Genomic DNA, 27083 nt, shown 5'->3' on the forward strand with positions numbered 1-27083 from the left:
GGTCCAGTGGTTATAGTTAAGTTTTTTGTGTTTTGGTCTGTTTTTCTTACTTTATGCAATAGGTCTTCTTTATTTGGTGTATGGAATGATTGTAAGGTGAATATGTCTAGCTGGCAGGTGTCATTTGACCTTGACCTCATTTTCATTGTTCAGTAGACAAAGTTAAAGTTTTGGAGTTTTGGTCTTTTTATCTAATAGTAGATGCAATTGGTCATATTTGGTGTACAGAAATATTTTATGATCTATATGTCAGTCGCGCAGGTCTTATTTGACCTTGACCTCATTTTCAGAGTACATAGCTTAGTATCAAGTTTTGTGTTTTGGTCTGATGTTCTTAAAACTCTAAGCAATAGGTCAACTTTATTTGATGTAAGGATTGTTTACTTTCTATGTTGGCCTGGCATGTTTCATCTGACTTTGACCTTTTTTCCATTGTTGATTGGTCAATGTTTAGTATCCTTGGTTACTGTTAAGTTGTAATAAAGTTTTATAGAAAAGACTATCAACATAATATCAATGATTAGTAAAGAAGGCAAGACATTCCAGCATGTGCACTCTTGTTACCAAATTTTAAGTGTTTTTCAGAAACCACAGGAGATAAATATTGAAAGTAACTTAAGGTGGTACCCAACACTTCCACTAAAATTAATTTGGCTCGTTTAATTTTCATAAAATTTGGGCAAAGCATTCACTTTGATCCTTTGACAAAAAAATAAAATTTTCAAAAAATTTGAACCACCTGTTTAATCAGAAAAAATACACTGGTTATATAGCAGTTTGACGAACACTTATTTTGATCATTTGGAAGCTTAATATACCCTTAACAACACAATGTCATCAAAACGTTCTGCTGATTTTACAGAGTTATCTCCCTGTAGTGTTAGGTACCACCTTAAATAAAAAGTAGGACAATATCTACAAATTGATCTCATGACTTAAATATGAAGTCGAGTCCTCATAGACTTTTAGCCTTGAATGAAAATATGTACTGATTTGAGTTTTTTTTAAAGCAGAAAACTAGTACATGTACTGTACATAGAGAAACTAAATGTCAAAATGACCTGCAAAATGCCATGTACAAAAAAAAACAGTTGTTAGTTGACAAATGCCAATTGATTGATAAAAGTTCATGGGATCCTCTACCTTCTGTTTGTGGTAAGTTCTGGCATTGAAATTGTTAAAACCAATAACTGTTGTAAAGATGTTTTTGACATTACAGTAAGAATAGCCACCATAGACAAAAGTTAAGTTTCACATATAACAAGTTATTTACTTTCAGTAAAGTGGCACAATTTTTTGTAAAGAAATGTTGCAATTGTTATTTGACATAAACCCTTTCTCTTTGTGCAGCTTTATTAGCAAGTATTATAATTTAATGTTTAAAATCTTTTTGGGTGTACAACGGCTGATACAATATACTGTTATATCAAATGATAGGGTTATTTGAGCTAGCATTCAGGTATTGGAAATAGTTTTTGATGCCATCCATATGGTTATTCTCTGATTTCATTTTTTTTTATTGGTTTTATGAAGACATTCCTTTTTTGACATAGATGGTAGATTTCATTCATTTGTGCTATTCAGACAAATATCATCCTTGATAAAGTGTTAACAGACTAGCAATGCAGTAGTTGGACATAGACAACTTGCTCACTGAGGCCTCCAGTTACTGTTATATATTAGGAAATATTTGTCGTTATAATGACTGAGGATAACAAATCAAAATTTAAGGTGGGTTGTACTTTTTATTTTCTACCATTTCCCTTTTGCTGTCTATTTTTCACATTACACTGAATTCAAACAACACTGAAACTAATTATTATTTTCACTTATACCAATCAAAACATATTCTTTTCCAATGAAACTATAAGTATATCACTTAGAAACTACAAAGCATTACTTCTCCAGTTTGTTATGCAGATAATAAGATGTGCTTAAATATCATGACGATGCCTGATGTGCTTGGTTCTATTCATAGTGATGATACAACATGGAAGAAATAACAATGGTCCCTAGTCCATCTGGCACCAGGCCAAAATAACTTTACGACAAGCAACACAAAACACTGGCTATATCAAGGTAAAGCACAGCATAAATTGGATGCCTTCACTTCTAGTAAAAATTTCTGGGTTGAAATTTATGAAGCAATCAGGTCTGTTCATCTTTAAGCTTTTCCATTTCTTGCTTTATTCTTTCTTCCAGAGCCTCAATAAATGGTTGTGTCAGCTGCCTTTCATTCCCGATTTTTCTAGCCACAAAATGAGGCTTATCATCCTAAAAAATAAATAAAAAACAACATATGTATATACAAAACTTTATCACAAGATAGTAAGCATAGTAGAAATTATTTGAGAATTTGAGAATTTCATTCATATAATTTATTATTAAGGAGATTTGATTTGATTGCCAATAAGACAATTACCAAACACAGACCAGATAGCTTGGATGTCAGAAATGTAGAATTTCAAAATATTTTATGATTTTAACTTTCTTTTGGTGTTGAGTGTACTTGATAAAGCTTTCCCCCAGAATCGATACACCATATACAATATTTGGACCTTGTAGGAAAACATCAAATTAAATTGTAAGAGCTTTAGTTGCAGACATAAAATGAGGCTAACCCAGCTTTTATCCCATTTGTAGCAAACACTATTTTTATGTTTTCATACAATTTACAAATTAACAATTTGGTTTATGGTATATTTTTTTTTACTTTCAAACTTGAATCTTTTCCTGAACAAGTTGTTGTTTACAAAGGAGTTTCCTGAACGCCTCTATTACAGAACCTATTGTTGTTAATTTGTTCTCATCCTGAAAATGCATGAATTATTTACCACTGGATGTTTAGAAACCAACAATCAATCAACAAAGGAGTTCACATTATTTGTAGTGTCACAAATCCTTAAAGAAAATGAGCCGTGGTTATCCCTTAATATGATGCTGTTTATTTACACAGAACTCTATAAACCTACTTGGTAAACAATAAAAGTCAATATATCTCCTTCTTTATCTTCAAACTCTAACTGGAACAGCTCATTCTTTTCATCTGTAATAAAAACACATAATCTCCAGAGTACATGGATGCCCTGCTAACACTATTATTTATATGTTCACTGGACCATGAAATTAGGGTCAGAACTCTAATTTGGCATATGAAAGATCATATCATAGGGAACATGTGTACTTAGTTAAAATTTAAACTGTTTCAAGTTGATTGGACTTCAACTTAATCAAAAACTACCTTGACCAAAAATTTTAACTTGAAGCGGGACATACGGACGAAAGGACAGATGAACAGATCAGAAAACATAATACACCTTTACTATCGAAGGTGGGGCTCACAAAGAAAACCAGATGCTCCGCAGGGCGTAGCTTTATACGACCGCAGAGGTTGAACCCTGAACAGTTGGGGCAAGTATGGACACAACATTCAAGCTGGATTCAGCTCTAAATTTGGATTGTGATTAAATAGTTGACACAGCATAGGTTTCTGACACAGAATGAATGTGTTCTAATGAACTTAAAATTTTTGTTTTCTCTTAGAGCAATTCACTATGCTGTTGAATATTAATCCTCTCAAAAAATTGTTTGAAGAAATTTTCTTTTTATTTATGAAATTTCAAATGAGAAAAATTGAACCCAATTTTTAAATCACATCCCCCTTTCCCTTATTCCAAAACTAATCTCAATTAAAATATTCTAATGGAGTTTGCAACAATAATTACTCATTTAAATACATCATAAAATAATAAAGATGTAAAAAAAACTGCTTGTTATCACTGAATGGTAAAGATTATTTAAATTTATCAGTTGGTATTAAAGGTGAATATACATTGTATATTGTATATAACAAAGATTTAAGTTGATTCTGGACAAAGAAAGATAACTCCAATTAAAAAATATTCTTGCAGATATTTCTTGCTTACTATACTGGACAAAGAAAGATAACTCTTAATTAAAAAAAAATTTGCTATTTCACAATATTGTGAAATTAGATATTTCTTGCCATTGCACAATACTGTGCAATTGAAAAGACTTGCTATTGCACAATACTTAATATAATAATTTTATATCCTGATTTGGACCAACTTGAAAACTGGGCCCATAATCAAAAATCTAAGTACATTTTTAGATTCAGCATATCAAAGAGGCCCAAGAATTTATTTTTTGTTAAAATCAAACTTAGTTTAATTTTGGACCCTTTGCACTTTAATTTAGACCAATTTTGAAACTGGACCAAAAATTAAGAATCTACATACACAGTTAGATTTGGCATATCAAAGAACCCCAATTATTCAATTTTTGATGAAATCAAACAATGTTTAATTTTGGACCCCGATTTGGGCCAACTTGAAAACTGGGCCAATAAAAAAATCTAAGTACATTTTTAGATTCAGCATATCAAAGAACCCCAAGGTTTCAATTTTTGTTAAAATCAAACTAAGTTTAATTTTGGACCCTTTGGACCTTAATGTAGACCAATTTGAAAACGGGACCAAAAATTAAGAATCTACATACACAGTTAGATTCGGCATATTAAAGAACCCCAATTATTCAATTTTGATGAAATCAAACAAAGTTTAATTTTGGACCCTTTGGGCCCCTTTTTCCTTAACTGTTGGGACCAAAACTTCCAAAATCAATACCAACCTTCCTTTTATAGTCATAAACCTTGTGTTTAAATTTCATAGATTTCTATTTACTTATACTAACGCTATGGTGCGAAAACCAAGAAAAATGCTTATTTGGGTCCCTTTTTGGCCCCTAATTCCTAAACTGTTGGGACTGAAACTCCCAAAATCAATACCAACCTTCCTTTTGTGGTCATAAACATTGTGTTTAAATTTCATTGATTTCTATTTACTTAAACTAAAGTTATTGTGCGAAAACCAAGAATAATGCTTATTTGGGCCCTTTTTTGGCCCCCAATTCCTAAACTGTTGAAAATAAAACTCCCAAAATCAATCCCAACCTTTATTTTGTGGTTATAAACCTTGTGTCAAAATTTCATAGATTTCTATTAACTTAAACTAAAGTTATAGTGCGAAAACCAAGAAAATGCTTATTTGGGCCCTTTTTGGCCCCTAATTCCTAAAATGTTGGGACCAAAACTCCCAAAATCAATACCAGCCTTCCTTTTATGGTCATAAACCTTGTGTTAAAATTTCATAGATTTCTATTCACTTTTACTTAAGTTAGAGTGCGAAAACTAAAAGTATTCGGACGACGACGACGACGCCAACGTGATAGCAATATACGACGAAAATTTTTTCAAAATTTGCCGTCGTATAAAAAATGTTCACTTATCCATACCCTCTCTCTCCCTCTTACTTGTATTGTATGACAGGAAGTGTATGTCAATTCTACATGTACTACTGGAAACTAAGCTATAGAAATAACAAAGAAAAAAAAGTATTGACTCCATGATTGACTGTTGTGATAAGAGTCCACTTGGTCATCGAAATATATGAAAAAAAATATTGCAAAGGCAGTCAACTATTTACAATCAACAAACTTTAACACAATTATTTTCCCATTTTTAAGCTGCGAAAGTGTGAAACCATTGTTGCTATTACAAACCTTTCTTCTGTCTTGTAGGTGGTACATACACATCAATATTAGGTTTCTTTGGTCTTTGGTTAAGTTTTGGTTTTTCTTGTTTCTTAGACTTTACTTCTTTATCATAATTATCCCTATTGGTGAAAAATATAAATGTTTTAGAGAAATGATTTTCATTGAACAATGCAGATTTATCATTATATTTTGTTTTAGTGCATCTCCTTAAAAAATGAATTGTATACAAGTTTATGTACTCTTAATCATGGGGTCAGTGAAAAAACTATGTGAATTATATTTTTTTTTATCCTATATTGAACTTTTGATGTTGTCTCTTTAAAAAATAACACAATTTTGGCATGCATATTTAACATTCTTCTCCAGTGAAAGACATGAATAGTGAACTATCCTATTAAATATGTTGTCTTCAAAGGCTATTTTTTAGCTGCAACACATTCTAGGAAGATGTTGCATCAAGAAGTAAAAATAACCTTTCAAGACATCATAATTATTTAAGTGAGTGATACTCTAGTCCTAATAATTATGACGTAAAAAAGGCTATTTCATTTAAGAAAGACGTAATAGGGTTATCATCCTAAAGTAATAACGGTAAAATAAACTTCCAACATGATGTTAAAGGTACTGAGTTCGATCCCCACTCCAGAAGCTAAAAATATCAGTACATCAGAAGGTTGATTTTCACCTTCTTACACACATGATATCTCTGGTACCCAGAAAAGAGTTAAAACTAGAATGGGTACTTTGGAGGCATCGGTTGGTCAAAGTTGCTCCTATCTTTGACCTGGAGATCAATCTGCTGATATCTCTTCAGTTTGACTGTTCTAGCCGAGCAGCTCAGTGGTTCTCTCTGAGTATTTTTGCTACCTCCACAATAATAACAGATTCTGTCTGGTGTCCTAACCCTACCTGATGTTTGGATGGGGATTGTCCTTGTAAATATTCAACATTGTAAATATGCTAGTGACACATCTCAATTAATCCTGACAGGGAGTGTACAGGGATTCCATTGAATCCTCACAGCTCTCTAGGGGTGCTTCTTAAGGGCATATCCAACAGCTTATTTCTGACAGAGATAATTTTTCATTTAAGATATATAGGCTATTTTTTACCTGTGTAAATCAAATATGTAATAAAAAACATTACATTGCTACTTTTTGAGTAAAATGAGGTTGAAATTTCAGATATTTGCCCAAAATTCAGATTTGTGAACTTTTTTTTAAGTTAAATCAGTGTGAATGATAACAAGAGGCTCTCGAGAGCCTGAATCGCTCACCTTAATTTTTTTGGTTAAATCTCTCATCAATGATTATTTTGGCTTTTCAATTTATTTAAATGTTCAGTTAATCTGTATCTATAATAGTATTCAAGATAATAACCAAAAACTGCAAAATTTCTTTAAAATCATCAATTCAGGGGCATTATACCTGAAAAACCAGTTACCCAATTTGTCTGAAAATTACAGGACAGGTAGACCTTGAGCTAATCAATACTTTAACATATTGTCTTATTTGCTCTAAATGCTGGAGTTTTTGAGATATAAGCCAAAAACTGCATTTTACCTTGTGATCTATTTTTAGCCATGATGGCCATGTTTTTTGACGAAATAGAAAATAAAGCACAAACTTTATTTTATACACCCTACTGATCATTCAGTTGAAGTTTGGTTGAATTTAGTTGAGTAGTTTTAGAGGAGAAGATTTTTTAAAGTTAGCAAATATGATGAACAAATTGTGAAAAATTGTCATTAAAGGACAATAACCCCTTAAGGGGTCAATTGACAATTTTGGTCATATTAACTTATTTGTAGATCTTACTTTGCTGATCATTTTTGCTATTTACAGTTTATCTTTATCTATAATAATATTCAAGATAATGACCAAAAACTGCAAAATTTCCTTAAAATTACCAATTAAGTGGCAGCAACCCAACAATTGGTTGTTTGATTCATCTGAAAATTTCAGGGCTGATAGATATTGACCTAATGAACATTTTTACCCCATGTCAGATTTGCTCTAAATGCTTTTGTTTTTGAGATATAAGCCAAAAACTGCATTTGACCCCTATGTTCTATTTTAAGTAACGGCGGCCATGTTTTTTGACAGATCATAAATCAAAGCACACACTTTGTGCAGGATAATCTAAGAAACAATCATGCTAAGTTTTAACCAAATCCATTCAGTAGTTTCAGAGGAGAAGATTTTTTAAAGTTAGCAAATATGATGAACAAATTGTGAAAAATTGTCATTAAAGGACAATAACCCCTTAAGGGGTCAATTGACAATTTTGGTCATATTAACTTATTTGTAGATCTTACTTTGCTGATCATTTTTGCTGTTTACAGTTTATCTTTATCTATAATAATTTTCAAGATAATGACCAAAAACAGCAAAATTTCCTTAAAATTACCAATTAAGTGCCAGCAACCCAACAATGGTTTGTTTGATTCATCTGAAAATTTCAGGGCTGATAGATCTTGACCTAATGAACATTTTTACCCCATGTCAGATTTGCTCTAAATGCTTTCGTTTTTGAAATATAAGCCAAAAACTGCATTTGACCCCTATGTTCTATTTTAAGTAACGGGGGCCATGTTTTTTGACGGATCAAAAATCGAAGCACACATTTTGTGCAGGATATACTAAGGAACAATCATGCTAAGTTTCATTCAAATCCATTCAGTAGTTTCAGAGGAGAAGATGTTTGAAAAATTAACGACGACAGACGACGACGACGACGACGTCGACTACGACGACGGACGCCAAGTGATGAGAAAAGCTCACATGGCCTTTTAGGCCAGGTGAGCTAAAAATCAGTTGAAAAATGCATCTTTATTTTTATGTCACAGTTTAACGTCTCTAAATTAACATTTTACATTAGCAACATCATTATCTCCCCTGTAACTGTATCATATGCCCTTAAACAGAGGGATCTTTGTACATATATACAAAAGTTTTTTGTGCACCAAGATGAAATGTACACTTTCTTTTAGACGGTAAAAAAATTGAATGATTTTAATAAAAAAACGTTTATTTTTTTCCACAAATAACAAAACACAATAAATATTTGAACTCTGACAAAATCTGACAAATCCAATCAAATTACATACATGTACATCCACAGTGGCTAAAAATGAGCATTTGACACCTGACGCCGTAAAAAAAAGGACAATAGTGTTAGCACTAACAACCAAAAAATGAAAAAAACGAAAAAGTGTGGAAAGTGGTTAAAAGGGAGTACACAGCATGTGACCAAATCTGTGTGTGTAAACTGTTGAAAAAGCTTGTATTACACATGAATATCATGTCACTTGACAAATATGCCTGCCAGTAAAGGGCATTTACTTTTCTACATTGGCTAGAGGTATAGGGGAGGGTTGAGATCTCACAAACATGTTTAACCCCCCCACCTTTTTGCGCCTTTCCCAAGTCAGGAGCCTCTGGCCTTTGTTAGTCTTGTATTATTTTAATTTTAGTTTCTTGTGTACAATTTGAAAATTAGTATGGCGTTCATTATCACTGAACTAGTATATATTTGTTTAGGGGCCAGCTGAAGGAAACCTCTGGGTGGGGGAATTTCTCGTTACATTGAAGACCTGTTGGTGACCTTCCACTGTTGTTTTTTCTATGGTCGGGTTGTTGTCTCTTTGATACATTCCCCATTTCCATTCTCAATTTTATTATCTTCAGTAAGGTTTCACAAACGTCATAATTATTAGCAATTTGGATAGTTCATTTTCTTTTAAGGTTTATGAGCCCTTCTGTCTCGGGGGAAGGGCACTTACTATATAATTAGTGATAGGGATGAGCCGCTGGAATAGGTCACTTTTTCATGCTCTATGATATATGAAAAGGGTGAGAAATTCAGATTAAATATATCAATAGGTTGGTATTATCACTTGCTTGATTATATCATAAGTATCTGAAACTAATCAGATGTCTGTATTTATTTTTGATGCGGTTAAACCACAGTTGTAAATACATCAGTTATTTGTCAAACCAATTAAACTCTATTTATTCTGATGTGGTATTTCCACTGATGACAGTGATAGATGCAATAAATACGGCCATTTGACATTTGCACCTAATTAACATTAAAGGGTTTGTATACATAAACCATGATAACAATTATTTAAAGAATTCCATTGTGAAAGCGTCCTATAAGAGGGAACAGCAATGTAACTTTTTATCAATGCAAGGGCTGTATAGCCAGTCAAGGTCGTTAAAAACTTCCATTTGTTGTTGCTTTTTATCAGTTTTTAATTAATATTAAACATGTTAAAATCAGTGAAGGGGTTTCTCTCTGAAGTGATTATGATAAAATACATTTAACTGACCATAGATGTAATACCATCTATGATCTGACCAAACTTCTTTTACATGCATTTATTGTATGTTGGAATAGAAATTTCTTCATAATGAAAGATATAAAAGGGAGCAATAAGAAAAAAGTTTTTAAAAATATGACGAATTTATTGAAAAAATCTATACTAATGTACTAGAAGATGAAAAATATTCAAATACATCTATAGGTCTGCTTACGTTAATTGATATATATGACAAGATATATATTTTTTATAAACAAAATATATGAAAAGGGTGGGGTACTTGATGTCTCAGCTGCTCACCCCTACCAAAAAATGTTTGAAGTGGCCCCCCGAGCCTTCTGTAGCCATTTTTGAACGAATTTTTCAAACATCTATTGTATCAAAACTACAGATATGTTGAATAATAGAGACAGGCCATTTTGTACATATACTAGGGGGAAACTTGATGAAAAGCATTATAATTTACTGTTTCTTTGCATTTAAATGAAAAAGAGTACTTTGTGGCAAATAAACCTAGATTTTTATAGAAAATCCACAGCCTTTAATACAGAGATTTTTGTTATAAAATTTGAATAGAATTGAGAATGGAAATGGGGAATGTGTCAAAGAGACAACAACCCGACCAAATAAAAAAACAACAGCAGAAGGTCACCAACAGGTCTTCAATGTAGCGAGAAATTCCCACACCCGGAGGTGTCCTTCAGCTGGCCCCTAAACAAATATATACTAGTTCAGTGATAATGAACGCCATACTAATTTCCAAACTGTACACAAGAAACTAAAATTAAAATAATACAAGACTAACAAAGGCCAGAGGCTCCTGACTTGGGACAGGCGCTAAAATGCGGCGGTGTTAAACATGTTTGTGAGATCTCAACCCTCCCCCTATACCTCTAACCAATGTAGAAAAGTAAACGCATAACAATACGCACATTAAAATTCAGTTCAAGAGAAGTCCGAGTCTGATGTCAGAAGATGTAACCAAAGAAAATAAACAAAATGACAATAATACATAAATAACAACAGACTACTAGCAGTTTTAACTGACATGCCAGCTCCAGACTTCAATTAAACTGACTGAAAGATTATGATTTCATCATATGAACATCAGGCACAATCCTTCCCGTTAGGGGTTTAGTATCATACCATCATAACATATATGAGAAGAACATAACCTGTGTCATGCCAACAACTGTTTTTAGAACAAATGTGTTTAGTTCCAACGCAAAGACCTTATCAGTGACTCAATATTAACGCCAAAATATGCAATCTTTAATGACTTGACAACAGTATGGTAATTATATCCCTTCTTAATAAGTCTATTCAAAGGTTTTGTAAGTTTATGAGGTGAATACTGACACCTTTGTGCTTTATAAAGAATATTTCCATAAAAAATTGGATGTGAAATACCTGAACGTATAAGAAGTCTGTTGAGCTATATTTACGAATGATGTCTTTATACCGATGATAAAATTTAGTAAATGTTTTGACTAGTTTGTGATAATGAAAACCCTGGTGTAATAATTTTTCAGTAATACATAAATTTCTCTCGTTAAATTCTAAAACATTGTTACATACACGAGCGAATCGTACAAGTTGAGATATATAAACACCGTAAGATGGTGACAAGGGAACGTCACCATCTAAAAACGGATAATTAACGATAGGAAATGAAAAATCATCCCTTTTATCATAAATTTTAGTATTCAGCTTTCCGTTAGCGATATAGATATCAGGATCGAGGAAAGGGCAGTGGTCATTGTTAGTATTAGCTTTATTTAAAGTAAGTTCGCCAGGATAAAGTTCATTAATATACATACTGAAGTCGTCATTATTGAGAGCCAAAATATCATCCAAATATCTAAAAGTATTATTAAATTTGTTTATCAGATGTTGTTTTGATGGGTCTTTGCTTATTTTTGTCATAAATTTTAACTCATAACAATACAAAAAGAGGTCCGCAATAAGTGGTGCACAGTTAGTCCCCATTGGAATTCCGATAATCTGACGATATACGGAATCCCCAAATGAACAAAAATGTTATCTAGTAAAAATTCAAGGGCATATATAGTATCAAAGCATGTCCAATTAACATAGTTTTTTTTGTTTATTGCTACTAAAAAATGACCTAAAAGAGTTTGAACATATATATTCACATTCTGATTTTTTGAATGCCCATTTAATGAGGTGTGTGAATTTTTTCTTAATGAGAATGTGAGGCAATGTGGTATACAGGGTAGAAAAATCAAAACTTTGAACAGATTCAAAATCACTAATATAAGCATGCAATTTATCAAGTACTTCCAACGAGTTCTTGACACTCCAAAAGTAATTTGTTCCACTATTTTCGAAGGCCTTATTTGAACAATTTATTATAAGGTTTTTAATTGTACCAAGTGTGCTGGTAAGAAGAATAGACAATTTAGTAGTTGAACAATGGCTTGAAGACGAAATAAATCTATATTTGTAAGGGGTTTTGTGTAGCTTCGGAAGCCAATACATAGTTGGGACTTTCATTGTATTTGGCTCTGCTTGTAAAGCGGTGGCTAAAAGTTTATGTTTGTTACAGATTTCGTTTTCTGAAAATGGAGTCAGTTGAAATGTTGGTGAATTGGTGATTTCCTTTTTCAGAACCTCAATGTAAAATTTACGTCAAACAATAATAATATTATTAGCAGCTTTATCAGCCGGGACAAAAACAAATTCCTTGGCTAGTTCTTTTAGTTTATGTTTGATACGAGAAATAGGTTTATTGTGGTTATTGTTAATAGTAAAATGTTCTTTAAAATGTTGAATACGTATATCAACTATATTCATTACTGAATTAAAAAAAGAGTCCAAAGATTTTTTGTCAGCTTTTTCCCATTTTATCCATTTCATACAGTAAGTATGGAGTGAGTCGTGGATGATATTACGACACTCATTCCAATTAATAATTGACGGGGGACGATATTTAGGTCCTTTACTTAGGAATGATTTTAACTCTCGGTCTTGAACGACGTTAAGATCTCCTGTTAGAACATGGGAAATGGGTCCATAAATATATTCCGAATTACTGCAATTACATGAAGTAGGTGTATTTTTACTGAAATTAACATCTTTACACAATTGACTATAATTAAACACAAATTTCCGGGTAGATTTCTTGTAAATATAACAAATAAGAGGTAGCTCAGTATTGTCAAAATATCCAGGAATTTGTTCTTTAACAGCATGGTCGTTAAATATACCGGCAATATTTACAAAATCAAAGCCTTTATTGACATACTTAATTTTGATAAAATGTTTTTTATGATCTTCAGGGCGATCAATTTTGGGAAATAATTTAGAATAACAATATGCCATAATAATTTGAACAAATTTCATACTTAGGACTGCTATATGAAATTGTGTTGCAATCCTCCAAAATTAGAGTAAATATAGATTACTCACTTGCCTTTCTATGATGTGCTAGTGTTTATTTTTTACAAAAAGTTTAAACCAACCTGTAAATTCCAAAATACCTCATGCTGAGTCATTAAAGTCGAGCGCACCCTAAAAGGTGTACTTGATTTGGTCCAAATTTGTATTTGTTTTAACCAATAACTTCATTAATAAACTTGTTTTTAGGAAATCAATGATAGCACTGCATGCAATTATCCTATATCTATCAGTCATCAAATTACCAAATATGATAGTCCAAGGATAAAGGCTGTGGATTTTCTATAAAATTTCCATATGTTTAGCATTGAATCAACAGAAGGGTACATAATCATTACATGAAAAAGTGTTTTTTTTTAAAAGATATGTTTGGGGTTTTTTTTGCTGGTTACCGGTTACCTGTCCACTTGATTTCGTATTATACTTTTCATGAAACCATGGCCCATATCAATTTTAGTTTTATTGTTTGCCATTCTCAGATGTCTAAGAGGTGTCTAAGAGACCCAACAAATATCCAAAGAAGGAAATTTCTTTCCAACCGGCAATTCCTGTGTACTACGTACCATTTTATGCGTACAGCGGTGTATAATTTTAGAGCTCTTGTCGGAGAAGTTATGTTTTCATTTTGAATATATATTTTGTTCCACTTTGTTCTTTTTTTTACAAATTTAACTGTAATTCGTATTTGATGTTTTCTTAACAATAAGTAAACAGTTAACCATATTTAGTTATTTTGACACTTTATCGCGAATACAAGGCAAAATCCGGTTCATAAATTCCGGAATTGGTTTATTTATTATCAAAATTATACAAATGACGTACTTCACATCCACATATCGGCATGGCGGCGAACGAACTGAGCACGAAATTAAAAAGTTCATCAAGAGCAATATTAAAGCGTACTCGTGTACCAGAAACTGTCCAAGAGGACGACGACAACCCCATGAAATCAATTCTTAAAAAAAATAAAAAGCCAAAACTCGATTCATCTGTCGAAGAGCATTCAAAAGCACAACAAGAGCCTACACAAAAATTGGGATCACGTATTGCCAGCCAGGTGACAGTTGTCAGTGACCAGAAACTAACAGATTCGTCGTCTAAGGTTGAAAAATCTCCTAGTCAACAAAAAAACAAGCAAATTTTAGATGATAGAAAGCAGTCTGATGTAAACCAACCAAAAAAAAGCGAAGACCCCTCAGATGTTGCTAAAAGTGGAATAAGTCCCGATAAAGCAGTAGCTAAAAGTGGAATAAGTCCTGATAAAGCAGTAGGCAGTGAAAAGTCAAGAAAGGAAGTTAAGAGAGATCTAACCATTACTGAAAAATCAGTAAAATATGATAAAAAGAGTGAAAAGAAGGAGAAAGAGAAAGTGAAAAAAGGAAAGGGGACAGAATCCAAATCATCAGATAAAAAGCAGTCGCCAATAAAAAGTACAAGTAAAAAGACAACTGTGAAGATTGAAGAAGAAGAGGAGGAAATAGGTATATTAAAAAGGTCTTTTATCGGTAAAACTTTAAAAATGATATCTATATTTTAAGGTGTTTCATAACATCCTCCTAAGTGGGTCTCATTGGGGTCTTAGCGTGATGGGGATTGCCAATTTGTTGTGAGCGTGACGCCTGAAAGTCAAATTATTGTGTCGTGAAAACAGGAAATGACAAAAACATGAGAATTGCTTATGTATATAGCGTAACAAGGATACAGGAATCTGACAAAACAGAAAGCGGGATCTGGGATCGGAACCCCCCCAATGAGACCCCCTCCTAAGGCTCCCAATAAATTGTCTGTTTACGGTTACTTGACCCACCCAATCATTCAATCGCATCCAGTCACGTCTCAGTCCTTACAGCTGAACGGACGTGCTGGGTCAGCTCTCCTTTACCCGCTATCTTCAATGAGGGTTTACAGTTAGATGTTCAACGACTTACTACTTAAGATGACAGAAACCAATCCATGCCGTACAGAGAGACGTAGTAGTTGGCGTACCCGCGTTAACATGCCTCCAAAACCATTGTCTATTATGGGGAGTGTCATGCCGATTAACGTCCGAGGGCTGTATCCTAGGCTGTTGGGTGATACGACCTTCATTTCACTGCCTCACGGCCTTGGTCCTGATAACGCTTCCTGTCATCTTCTGAACTACGTCCGAGATCATCTACCAGTACTCCTTCATCGAGGCTAGCGGGCTGCCAAGCTGACCAAACTGGCCCTGAAAGCAGCCGTTAGTGAAGAAAAACATCAAAATAGTAAACAAAGAAAAATAAATCACCAAAACCAAGATGGCGGCCTACATATTGCTACCTCCACTACTTGTTCCTGACCCATGGCATCAAATCATTTAAAGCTCACCAAACGCCTTCGGGCACCGAGCCGACCGTGCGAGGGCTGAAAGGCCAGTCAAGGTCGTTAAACACTTCCATATATATACTTGACCCACCCTGCTTGTGAGCTCTGACCCTTAGTAATTTTAATTTTGATGAATTGCAATGTGAATAATTACCAGTCACTATTACCCACTAGTCCAATGTCCTTCATGTATGCTAGTAAATTTTTAATTGAATAGTAAGAAAAAATAGACAACTGACAATATTTATTAGCACATACACATTTACATTAAATGGTTATGGAATACAAAATTAAAAGTAAGTAGATATTTGCAAAACTTTGTTTAAAGACATAAAACAACTCTGAATATTGGTATTTAGGATTGGTAGGTAGCAAAAGATTTTGGTGAAGTGTGTCAGAATTACATTAAAATATTGATGTAATTAGTAATTGTAATTTAATTAAAACATGATTAATTAATTTGGCAAATTAATGCTAAACCTAGGTTTGGTGTACATTTCACATATGTTTATAGATAGATAATTATGATAAACATATATATTGTAGCGGCAGTACAGGACCCTAAAGTTGACAGAAGCAGAATATGTCCTTATTTGGATACTATTAATAGGTAAGAGAAAAAATAATTCTACGTTCCTGAACAACAAGTTATTTCTAGAAGTGGCAAGAAAAAAAAACATGGATTAGAATCTTCAGGTAAATAAAAAAATCTATACAAAATTTATCATTTTGCTGATTTTAATTCAGTTAAAGGTTATGTCAGTTAAGAGTTGCAATGTAATTATTATAAGCCGACTGTTGGACAACAGGTATACTTTTCAAGTTCTGTGTTGGATTTTTATGTGACTTGTTTTATTCTGGAGATGAGTTGAAAGACAACCTCAGCATAATTGTTTATGAAGTATTGATATAATTTTGCAGAATTAAATTGTAAAGAAATTTATATGATGGGTTAAAATGTAAGATGAAAGAATTATATCTTTGGTTTGCAATTTTCCAGAATAATATTTTATACATTTTCTGTTTTTAGATCTGTTCTTGATTTTGACTTTGAGAAGTTATGTTCTGTGTCCTTGTCCCACATCAATGTGTATGCATGCTTAGTATGCGGGAAATATTTCCAAGGTAAGTTTAACACATTATTATTTTTCGTAAATTCATAATATTACTACTGTAAAAGTATAAATAACCTTTATTATTGGCATATGAGATTTAAATTGCTATTTTCAGATCTTGCACTGTAGTCTGTAGTAGAGTGGACTCATTTATTATCATTTTCCAGAATATATAGTTTAGTAAAAAGTCAAGTCTACTTTGGATTGCAAATTTATAACTGGTATAATGTAAATTCTGATATGGCCACAAGGGAAATTTATTTAAAGATTCTGTAACCTTTGGCAATAAAACCCTAACTAGAGTAAAAGTCATTGTCAACTTGCAAAGGAGGACATTTAAAGGTTCAAAGGTCCACTATCTTCACCATATTCCCTTAAGGACAAAAAGGTTAAAGATATAATATTCATAAGCACTAAGAACATTGCTATTAAACTGGTGATGAGTTTGTGAGAAATTATTTCCTATCTTTATGTTTTTCATTTCAGGTCGTGGAAAAATGTCCCATGCCTATACACACAGTGTGTTGGAGAGTCATCATGTGTATCTTAACTTACAAACACAGAAGTTCTATTGTCTACCAGATAACTATCAAATCATTGATTCATCACTAGAAGATATCATTGTATGTATATCATTATGATAGGTGGGCAGTAACTCAGCCAATAATAAATTGAAGCACACAAAGACACACCCTTTCGGATGGAAATTTGAATATCCCCTTTTTCAAGTGGTAAATAAAATTCTGACTCCAAACTCAGTTTTAATCAAATTAAATAATTTTCTGGATCATGAGATTCCCACTTCAGAAATTAATGAAATCTGTTAGATTAGAAGGAATACAAACAAATGAGAAACAAGTAACCATTTGATTTTGTTTGTGTATAGAGAACTATCATTTCATTGTTAAGGCTTTGGTCACTGTTTTCTATGATAATGTTTTATTGATGGTATGTATTGAGAACTATCATTTCATTGTAAAGGCTGTTTTATATGATGATGTTTTATTGATGATATATCTTGACAGTATGTGTTGAATCCAACGTTCACACCAGAGCAGATCCAACAGATGGATAACAACAGTAAGCTGTCTATAGCTTATGACAAGACCACATATTTACCAGGCATGTATCAATTATCTCATCTTCATATTGTTATACATTTTTTATTATTTTATGGTTAGTATGTTTAGAGGCGGATTAAGAGCCAGGGCCCCCCCTTTTTCAGGAAAAATTTTGTTGCTTATATCGGGAATCACTGGAGCGTGACTGGAGTGGGCCCCCTCTTAGGTCAGTCAGTGGGCCCCCACTTATGAAAATTTCTGGATCCGCCACTGATGTTTGCTAATGAATAGTAGTGTTGGATAATCGGTTGAAATTACTAACCGATTATCTATTACAATCGGTTGACAGCAACCAACCCACTATCAGTTATAATCGGATCATAATACCTTGCCGTTTTTTTCAAAGAAAATCATGCATTTAGTCTCAATGTACATGTCTAATGTGTACATTCCATATCATTGCAGAGTTTATATATTCATATTTGATCTTTTGTTTCCTTTTCATATATACTGGTGTACTAAATATTAGTCCTGGTACCTTTGATAATAATCTATTAAGCAGTTAAAACAATGAATTAATAAGAATTAAGATTCATATTGAACATATTTTATCTCATAATTACAACATTAATTACCAACAGTGACACTAACATTAATGGTGTAACTCACAAAACAATTTCAATAACATAGCTGTATGGACATTTGAATGCTTCTAATTAGGAAAAGATATATAAAGTTTTTAACTTTAAGAAATTTAAAATTAAGACAAAAAAATAAAACAATGCATTTGCATTATAATACATACAGTAAACAAAAGGTATTAAACCAATGTCTGTTAATTCGTGTAGAACGCTTTTTTTTCACTTTTGTGATCATTAATTTCTGTCAAGTGTGTCATTCGTGCGTCTGAACTTATAATTGCAAGAATGCGGAATTATTACATAGTTGAACCGTATCTGATTAGTGATTCTTATTTTTTTATAAATGGCGGACAAATTCGGAAAATTTACAAAAATAAACGATGTTTGGCAAGCAATTTGGAAAGGAATATGACGTTTTTGATGCTACAAATGGATAAAACATAACTAAAAGGCAATTTGCAACATGTTCTAATGAAGCAACTAAATTATTTTGTCTAAAATCAGAATGATTTGTACCGCTCTCAAGTAACAAGGGCAAGTACCGTAAATGAAAGAAAGTATTTCATACAAAGTTATTTATGTTAAATAACATTCCATCAATCTGCAAATGCTTTTGTCACGTTTATAAAGAAGGAAAGTGGTTAATTTTTTAATTATGGGATGTTTGACATTGTTACTCAGTGTTCCAGCTTGAATCTCAGGGCAGAAGGGTGCTACTTGTCTGAAAGGGCACTTTAGCGCAATAACCCAAATTGTAAGGGCACTGTTTGGCAGTGTATTTAAAATAACCTTGAATATATGTATTATTTATTGCTAGGCTCAGCTGCAGAACATTACTTGTATTTTAACCTTATTCAGAAATTAATGTGTTCCAAGTGTTGGTTCCAGTAAGATTTTTTTATTATCAAATTATCATACCATGACACAAAGCATATCATTTTAATTGATGTAAATTTATGCAAACTGTGCATTTTGATCAGGAAAAAAATCCTTAGAAAAATCTTTTATTTTTATTTTATAATTTATATAACTTAATTATACAAGTCTATAAAAATAAACAAATAGTTCTGAAAGATGGAGCTAAACAAAATTGAATTTGTTATGTAATTAAATTATTTACATTAAAATTTGTGTTATTGAAAGTTACCTAACTTGTAATCATTTAAATTGTTACAAAAAAGTACTAAGAAGTGCACACCAAAGTGCTCCTAAGTAGGGAGTTTTATAAATATAACAGGTGATACAAGAGATGATTATATTATAATGATGCAATAATACATTGCATATATTACAGTAGGTATAAACTCTTATGGTTAAAAAATAAAAGCATTTGTTAAGTGCTCCTATGTAAGGAGGATTATAATACAAGAAATAAAACAGGAAGTGGTGCAATCTTGTTATGTTCAAATACAAATTTCTTTGGTTCTTCTTTTATTAAATTTCATACTCGTGGTTATAAAACAAAACGTTTTTACCAATCTACCAACTTAGTCAAAACCTAGTATGCCTTTTAAATTGTTTTAAATTTTCTTTAAAAATTTATTTTTTATGTGTACATATGCTATGATACGTAAACATTACAAATGGCTAACATGTCAGCATTTTCATTCTGTATTAAATATCTAGTATTTGTTTGTTCAATTATCTTAAATCCACTAATTAGCAGTCAACAATCATTAGCAGAGGTGTTAAACTGCCAAAGGCATTAGGTATTTAACTTAATCCTATTGTCAGTAATTAGTGTTACACAATCAGGTAACAATTTTACCGGAAACGCCAGAAGGCATGAAATTTGTAAAATGTATCTTTTGAAAAGGCAGAGGGGGGGCATTCTTTGGCTTTGGAGGGCAGAAGGGCGGGGGTAAGGGCACCAAGGGCGGGGTGCCCTTCTATTTAGGGCAGGCGGGAACACTGTTACTGTCATCGACTGATATTTTTTGTTAATATTGTTTGACTGCGCATATAAAAAGCAAACCGTAAACAGACGGGATGTTGATAAGCTAAAAGTCCGGAAACTTTAACGACAATCGATTAAACAAAATCCCAATCGAATATCGACATCGCCAGGCCCAACCAACTGATTTCCGACTTATTCCGATCATCGGAACAACACTTATGAATAGGTCATTATTCTAAAACTTTTCCAGGTCATATTTAAAAAATAATAATAAGTATTTCCTGCTTATTCACTGAACGTGAAATAATGTAATAGGAAAAGTTAATTTCCTTTTGAATTGGCTCAATATGTCAAGATCGTGTCACAAATCCTCCTTTAAGTTGTCATTTAAGTAGGCTTGTACAACCAAACATATAGATAGTATTTTTGACTCATTAAGAACTGATATTGATATTTTGGATACAAGGGGTTTTAAATGTAAACATGTATAAAATTGAGAATGGAAATATTCTTAGTAGGGAAGCTTATATATTCTGAAAGCATATAAATATATATTTATATGATTGTACTACACACTACAGGGGGATAACTCTGTAAAATTCAGATGAACGTTTTAATTTCACTCTATTGGTAAGAAAATATTAAGCTTCTGATTGATCGAAATAAATTATGCAGTCAAAAAAGTGTAAAGGAAGAAGACTTTTTAGAGTTGAAGATGAATAGACAAACTCAGTAAAAATATAGTTATGCTTACATGATTTAAAAGAATTATGTTCCAGGATTCTATTTCTTAACACTTTATTGTTTGTTTCAGGTATTGTTGGATTAAACAACATTAAAGCCAATGATTATTGTAATGTGGTTCTACAGGTAAGATGATTAATCTTGTTCATTGAAAGTGACCGACAACCAAAGATATAAATATTTTGAATTGATCCAGAATCTATATCATTGAAATGATTGATGGTATCTTATCTTTCACAATAGAATTGTTTGATTTAGGAACATTGTAAAATGTAATGAAAGATAACTCTAATGGGCATCATTTGTTTAATACTCAGAGTTATTTACCCTTATGTACTGAAAATGTAATGCTAAGGTGGCAGAAACCAGTTATTTTACAATAAATCTTTAGAATTTCATGGATTTATGATTTTATTTTCTTGAAAATTCATTCAAGCTTATATACAAATAAAATGTATGGTTTCAAGGAACTAAGATGTGTGTGTGCTTATGTAAATATATAGAAAACCTTTAAATGTGGGTGTCTTTCCAGCATGGAGATTTTAAAATTTATAAATGCATTGCAAATAAGGCAAAAAATGTGATGCTCTGATACCAATTTAATGCTCACCTGCAGAATCCTGCTAAAAGTCGACAAGAATTTTAGGCAAAATGCAAGAGATAAAGGATATTTAGTGAATTAGAGCCTTGTCCTAACCTATCCTTACCATCAAAATCTCAAGATATTTTTGTTTACAAAAAAATGAATATTTCTCCCACTTTGATTGGATGCCATCAAGTGAGGAGACCACAATTTTGATTGGACCTATATGTGAAGGAAATCCCCACTCTGTGTATACAACTACTTACTTGTGTAGTACAATAGCCTAGAATTTACATTCATTTATTTTTTCAGTCCACATGATGCAGTTATATACCTCAATACTTAACTATAACAAAATTTCTGCGTGGGACACTTGTTTTGGTACACCAAAACTGGTACCTGGCACCTAACTTAAATGTTACAGAATTATTATTTATTGGGTACTAGATTTCATTATGGTTTCAATTGTTGTTTTTTTATACCCCACCTATGATAGAAGAGGGGCATTATGTTTTCTGGCCTTCGTGTCTGTCTGTTTGTTCGTCTGTCTTTCCGTCTGTCCATTCCTCCTGCTTCAGGTTAAAGTTTTTGGTCAAGGTAGTTTTTGATGAAGTTGAAGTCCAATCAACTTGAAACTTAGTACACATGTTCCCTATGATATGATCATTCTAATTTTAATGCCAAATTAGATTTTTTACCCAATTTCACGGTCCATTGAACATGGAAAATGATAGTGCTAGTGGGGCATCCGTGAACTTTGGACACATTATTGTTTGTAGAATATAAGATCAAAAATAATTTAAGCCCACAAGTTGGGTTCAGTTTTATGTAATCCAAAATTTTAAGAATTTCTAAAAACTTTGTACTTTGTGTACATATTTTGATAATTTTTGATAATTTTTTACATCTTGCAACATACTTGGTGATGGATCTCTTTTAAGTGTTATCCACTCCTGTTCTCAACCTTATTAAAGCATCAATACTATCTAGAATAGTTGAAATAATTTTGATAGAGGTACCCATTTTGGGAAATCCCTCTTGCAGATTTCGACCCAGAGCATTCAATCTTTCTAGCATGTTCTTAATTGCAACTATTTATGTGTATCTATTTGGATAATATTTGTACGTTATTCTCTCCTAAAAAAACAAGTTTTCTTTAGTTTGACTAATTTTTAGAATTCAGTAGTTTTTTTTTTACACTATTTAAATTGACACTTATCAAGACATTGCAAATACTAGTACAGGTAATGGTACCAAGCATAAAATTGATAAGCCATTTGAGTCTTTAATCCATTTTCTTAATTTTCTTATCAACTTCTTTCTTTCAGGCATTGTCTCATGTAACACCTTTAAGGGACTATTTCTTACAAGAATCTAATTACAGTGTAATAAAACGTCCACCAGGTGATCAAATGTGCCTTCTTACTCAGAGATTTGGAGAATTGTTACGGAAGTTATGGAATCCACGTAACTTCAAAGCCCATGTCAGCCCACATGAAATGTTACAAGCAGTTGTACTGTGTAGTAAAAAGAAATTACAAATTACAAAGCAAGGTACATATTTAGTCTTGATCAAAATGTCCATAGTTAAAAGAATCTTTGTATTTTTAAATTGTATTACAAAGTATAATTTAATCAATTATCATTTTTAGCAGATATACATTCCCTTTTATTATAAAACAGTTGAACTAGAAAATCTGAATTCTTGATATTAAATTATTTGAAACAACTTTCAGTAGATGCAATAGACTTTATGTCACGGTTTTTATCTGTAACTTCTTTCAGGAGATACAATAGACTTTTTGTCACGGTTTTTATCTGTAACTTCTTTCAGGAGATGCAATAGACTTTTTGTCACAGTTTTTATCTGTAACTTCTTTCAGGAGATGCAATAGACTTTTTGTCACGGTTTTTATCTTTAACTTCTTTCAGGAGATGCAATAGACTTTTTGTCATGGTTTTCATCTGTAACTACTTTCAGGAGATACAATAGACTTTTTTGTCACGGTTTTTATCTGTAACTTCTTTCAGGAGATGCAATAGACTTTTTGTCATGGTTTTTATCTGTAACTACTTTCAGGAGATACAATAGACTTTGTAATGGAATTTATCTTCAACTGCTTTCAGTAGATGCAATAGACTTTTTGTCATGGTTTTTATCTGTAACTTCTTTCAGGAGATACAATAGACTTTGTAATGGAATTTATCTTTAACTGCTTTCAGGAGATGCAATAGACTTTTTGTCATGGTTTTTATCTGTAACTTCTTTCAGGATATACAATAGCCTTTGTAATGGAATTTATCTTCAACTGCTTTCAGTAGATGCAATAGACTTTTTTCAAGGTTTTTATCTTTAACTACTTTCATGAGATGCAATAGACTTTTTGTCATGGTTTTTATCTGTAACTTCTTTCAGGAGATGCAATATGCTTTTGTCATGTTTTTTTAAAATTTATTTATATCTCTTACTACTTTCATGAAATGCAACAAACCTTTTGTCATGTTTTTGATCCTTAACTACTTTCAGGAGATGCAATAGACTTTTTATCATGGTTTTTAAATGCTGGACATGGAGCTTTAAATGGAACCCGAAAATTGTCAAGTAGTATTATTAACAAAACTTTCAGGGGCATAATGAAGGTATATACAAGAAAAGTATTACCTGTAGAATTGGTAAGTACAGATCTAGTAGTTTATATACATGTATATATAAATTAGAGTTAAAAAGATAAGTGCTAAACTGGCCCTTGTAATTCGATTTTATAATGACAAAAATAGTAATTGAATATTTTTGAAAGCAAGTATTAAAATGATCATATGGCATGTTTGTTAAAGTATAAAGCTCCTTGAATGTATCTTTTTATGAAAAAGATTTTATCTTTCAGAAAAGCTGGCAAAATCAATATAAAAAAAATCTAACCAACTCAAAATAAACAATTCAAACAAACCTGCCAGTCTATTATTAAAACACATGCATATGTTTTTATGCCCCACCTACGATAGTAGAGGGGCATTATGTTTTCTGGTCTGTGGCTCCGTTCGTTCGTTCATTGTCTTTGCGTCCTTCTGTGCGTCCGTTCGTCCGTTCAGGTTAAAGATTTTGGTCAAGGTAGTTTTTGATGAAGCTGAAATCCAATCAACTTGAAACTTAGTACACTTGTTGCTTATGATATGATCTTTCTAATTTGAAAGCCAAATTAGACTTTTGACCCCAATTTCACGGTCCACTGAACATAGAAAATGAAAGTGGGAATTTTAGGTTAAAGTTTTTGGTCAAGGTATTTTTTGATGAAGCTGAAGTCCAATCAACTTGAAACTTAATACACTTGTTACTTATGATATGATATTTCTAATTTTAAAGCCAAATTAGACTTTTGACCCCAATTTCACGGTCCACTGAACATAGAAAATAAAAGTGGGAATTTCAGGTTAAAGTTTTTGGTCAAGGTAGTTTTTGATAAAATTGAAGTCCAATCAACTTGAAACTTAGTACACATGTTCCCTATAATATAATCTTTCTTATTTTAATGCCAAATAAGATTATTACCCAATTTCACGGTCCATGGAACATGGAAAAGGATAGTGCAAGTGGGGCATCCTTGTACTTTGGACACATTCTTGTTTTGGGTATGGCATTACATTATATTAAGAAGGGAGATTTTTAATGTGTGTTTCATGTATTTGGACAGAATCGCTTCAATGAATTGGGGTTGTTACAAAATGCAGACTTAAGTAGAATTCTGTATCAGTTTTATAGATAAGATTTTTTGAAAATTAATATTGATATTTTTGTTGAAATATATAAAATGTTATTATAAATATTCAGGTTAATCCATAGTTATTTTTTTTTTATCAAAAATTTATACTTGTAATTTTTTTTTAGCAAAAATATAAATTTGATTTAATTGTTCATCTACAGAATCATTATTTCAACTAGTTGCTTAATATATAGATATAGAGTTATCTACAATTATGTTGGATTTATATATCTGTTTGTTTTAAATTGTCAGAGTGATGAAGAAAAAGACAAACTTATGGAGCAAGAAGAGTATAAAGGTATGGAGTTTATATGAATGATTTTGTGATTGTACTTTGAAAAGCAATAACAGTCTTAATTTAATGTCAAACTTACTTTGAAAAGCAATAACAGTCTTAATTTAATGTCAAACATGCAAGAATTTTCAACCCCAAAATATCCCTAAAAAGTTTTTATACATTTTCATTTTTGTTGAGTCTACTTCTTTTGTCGCAGAAAGCTCAACATAGGGATAGTGATCCAGCATGGTAAGCTAACTTCTTAAAAGCTTTATATTTTAGGAAGAAGCAGACCTGGATGCTTTATACTTTGTATATATATATGTCTTATGTTACAAAGTTTCTGTCTGTCACATATCCATTGTCCTTAACCTCAATCTCATGGTTTAGCGACTACTTGAAAAAAAAGTTAAGATTTTTTGAAATGTTAATTTCTCTCTTATTATGAGTAATAGAATAAATATATTGGTATGTGCGTACCTTGCAAGGTCCTTTGCCTGTCAGACAGTTTTCACTTAAGACAATAGACACAAAACCTATGTGGTAGACAGCAACCAAACAACGAGTTCTGAATTAAGGCTCCTGCCACCGTAAGGCCTTCAACATTGAGCAAAGCCCATACCACATAGTCAGCTATAAAAGGCCCAGATAAGACAATGTAAAACAATTCAAACGAGAAAACTAACTGCCTTATTTATGTAAAAAAATGAACGAAAAACCAATATGTATTGTTGTCATTAGGGAATTGTGATTAAGTAGCTACACAACAAACATTATTTCTAGTTTATCCTGCATAATGAAGATCACAAAGATGCTTGATGAACCTAAATACAGCAGGGATGCAGGCGATCCCCTCTATTTAGTAAATGATGTCATAAAGTCGTGCCTAATTGACAAAATTTTCTAGTGAAGAACATAACTTGAAAGTGGTCTATTTACTAAGACAGCAATGTTATGAATATCGATATTTGCTTTATATTGATATAATTCTTTCTTATTTCAGTGAGAATGGATGAAATGCCCTGGTTATATTTAACATGTGACTTGCCTCCACCCCCTCTGTATCCTGATGAAATGAGAGAAAACATTATACCACAGATTCCTTTCTCTGTGCTGCTTTCAAAGTTCAACGGGGTCAACGAGAAAGAATATAAAACATACAAAGATTCCACAATGAAACGTTTTGAAATCACACAGTTACCCCCATACATTATTATATATATTAAAGTAAGCTAAAATATTTATGGATGTTATTGGATAGTAATTGCATTATGTTGAGTAATTAATATGTTTGATTAGATGAATCTGTATATACCATTGTTGTATGTTGTAATGAATTA

General features: G+C 32.1%; 2 protein-coding genes across 2 annotated transcripts in view; one reads left to right on the forward strand and one right to left on the reverse strand.

Moving 5' to 3' along the window:
* Positions 1-1725: 1725 nt before the first annotated feature.
* LOC134725963 (UPF0561 protein C2orf68 homolog) lies at positions 1726-13875 on the reverse strand. The gene is made up of 4 exons (XM_063590296.1): positions 13721-13875; positions 5581-5693; positions 2973-3046; positions 1726-2274 (listed from the first exon to the last, which is right to left on the reverse strand). Exons 1-4 carry the CDS (start codon positions 13792-13794, stop codon positions 2149-2151), a joined length of 387 nt encoding a protein of 128 aa, XP_063446366.1. The 5' UTR covers positions 13795-13875; the 3' UTR covers positions 1726-2148.
* Positions 13876-14118: 243 nt separating this feature from the next.
* LOC134725962 (ubiquitin carboxyl-terminal hydrolase 39-like) overlaps positions 14119-27083 on the forward strand; it is a 33156-nt gene continuing 20191 nt past the window's right edge. The window contains exons 1-10 of the mRNA XM_063590295.1: positions 14119-14802; positions 16214-16277; positions 16698-16792; positions 17269-17405; positions 17808-17904; positions 21196-21251; positions 23037-23262; positions 24236-24381; positions 25719-25764; positions 26747-26970. Of these exons, the coding sequence (XP_063446365.1) occupies positions 14163-14802; positions 16214-16277; positions 16698-16792; positions 17269-17405; positions 17808-17904; positions 21196-21251; positions 23037-23262; positions 24236-24381; positions 25719-25764; positions 26747-26970 (1731 nt within the window). The 5' untranslated portion in view covers positions 14119-14162. The remainder of the gene's footprint in view (positions 14803-16213; positions 16278-16697; positions 16793-17268; positions 17406-17807; positions 17905-21195; positions 21252-23036; positions 23263-24235; positions 24382-25718; positions 25765-26746; positions 26971-27083) is intronic.

This window comes from Mytilus trossulus, chromosome 7 (genome assembly GCF_036588685.1).
Source record: "Mytilus trossulus isolate FHL-02 chromosome 7, PNRI_Mtr1.1.1.hap1, whole genome shotgun sequence".
NCBI classification, from domain to species: Eukaryota; Metazoa; Mollusca; class Bivalvia; order Mytilida; family Mytilidae; genus Mytilus; species Mytilus trossulus.

Coding starts and splice junctions, on each gene's coding strand:
- LOC134725963 (XM_063590296.1), bottom strand. CDS start 13,794: ATGGCAAACAATAAAACTAAAATTGATATGGGCCATGGTTTCATGAAA. Junction 5,694..13,720: donor ATACGAAATCAAGTGGACAG/GTAACCGGTAAC, acceptor TTTCACCAATAG/GGATAATTATGATAAAGAAG. Junction 3,047..5,580: donor ACCTACAAGACAGAAGAAAG/GTTTGTAATAGC, acceptor TTTTTATTACAG/ATGAAAAGAATGAGCTGTTC.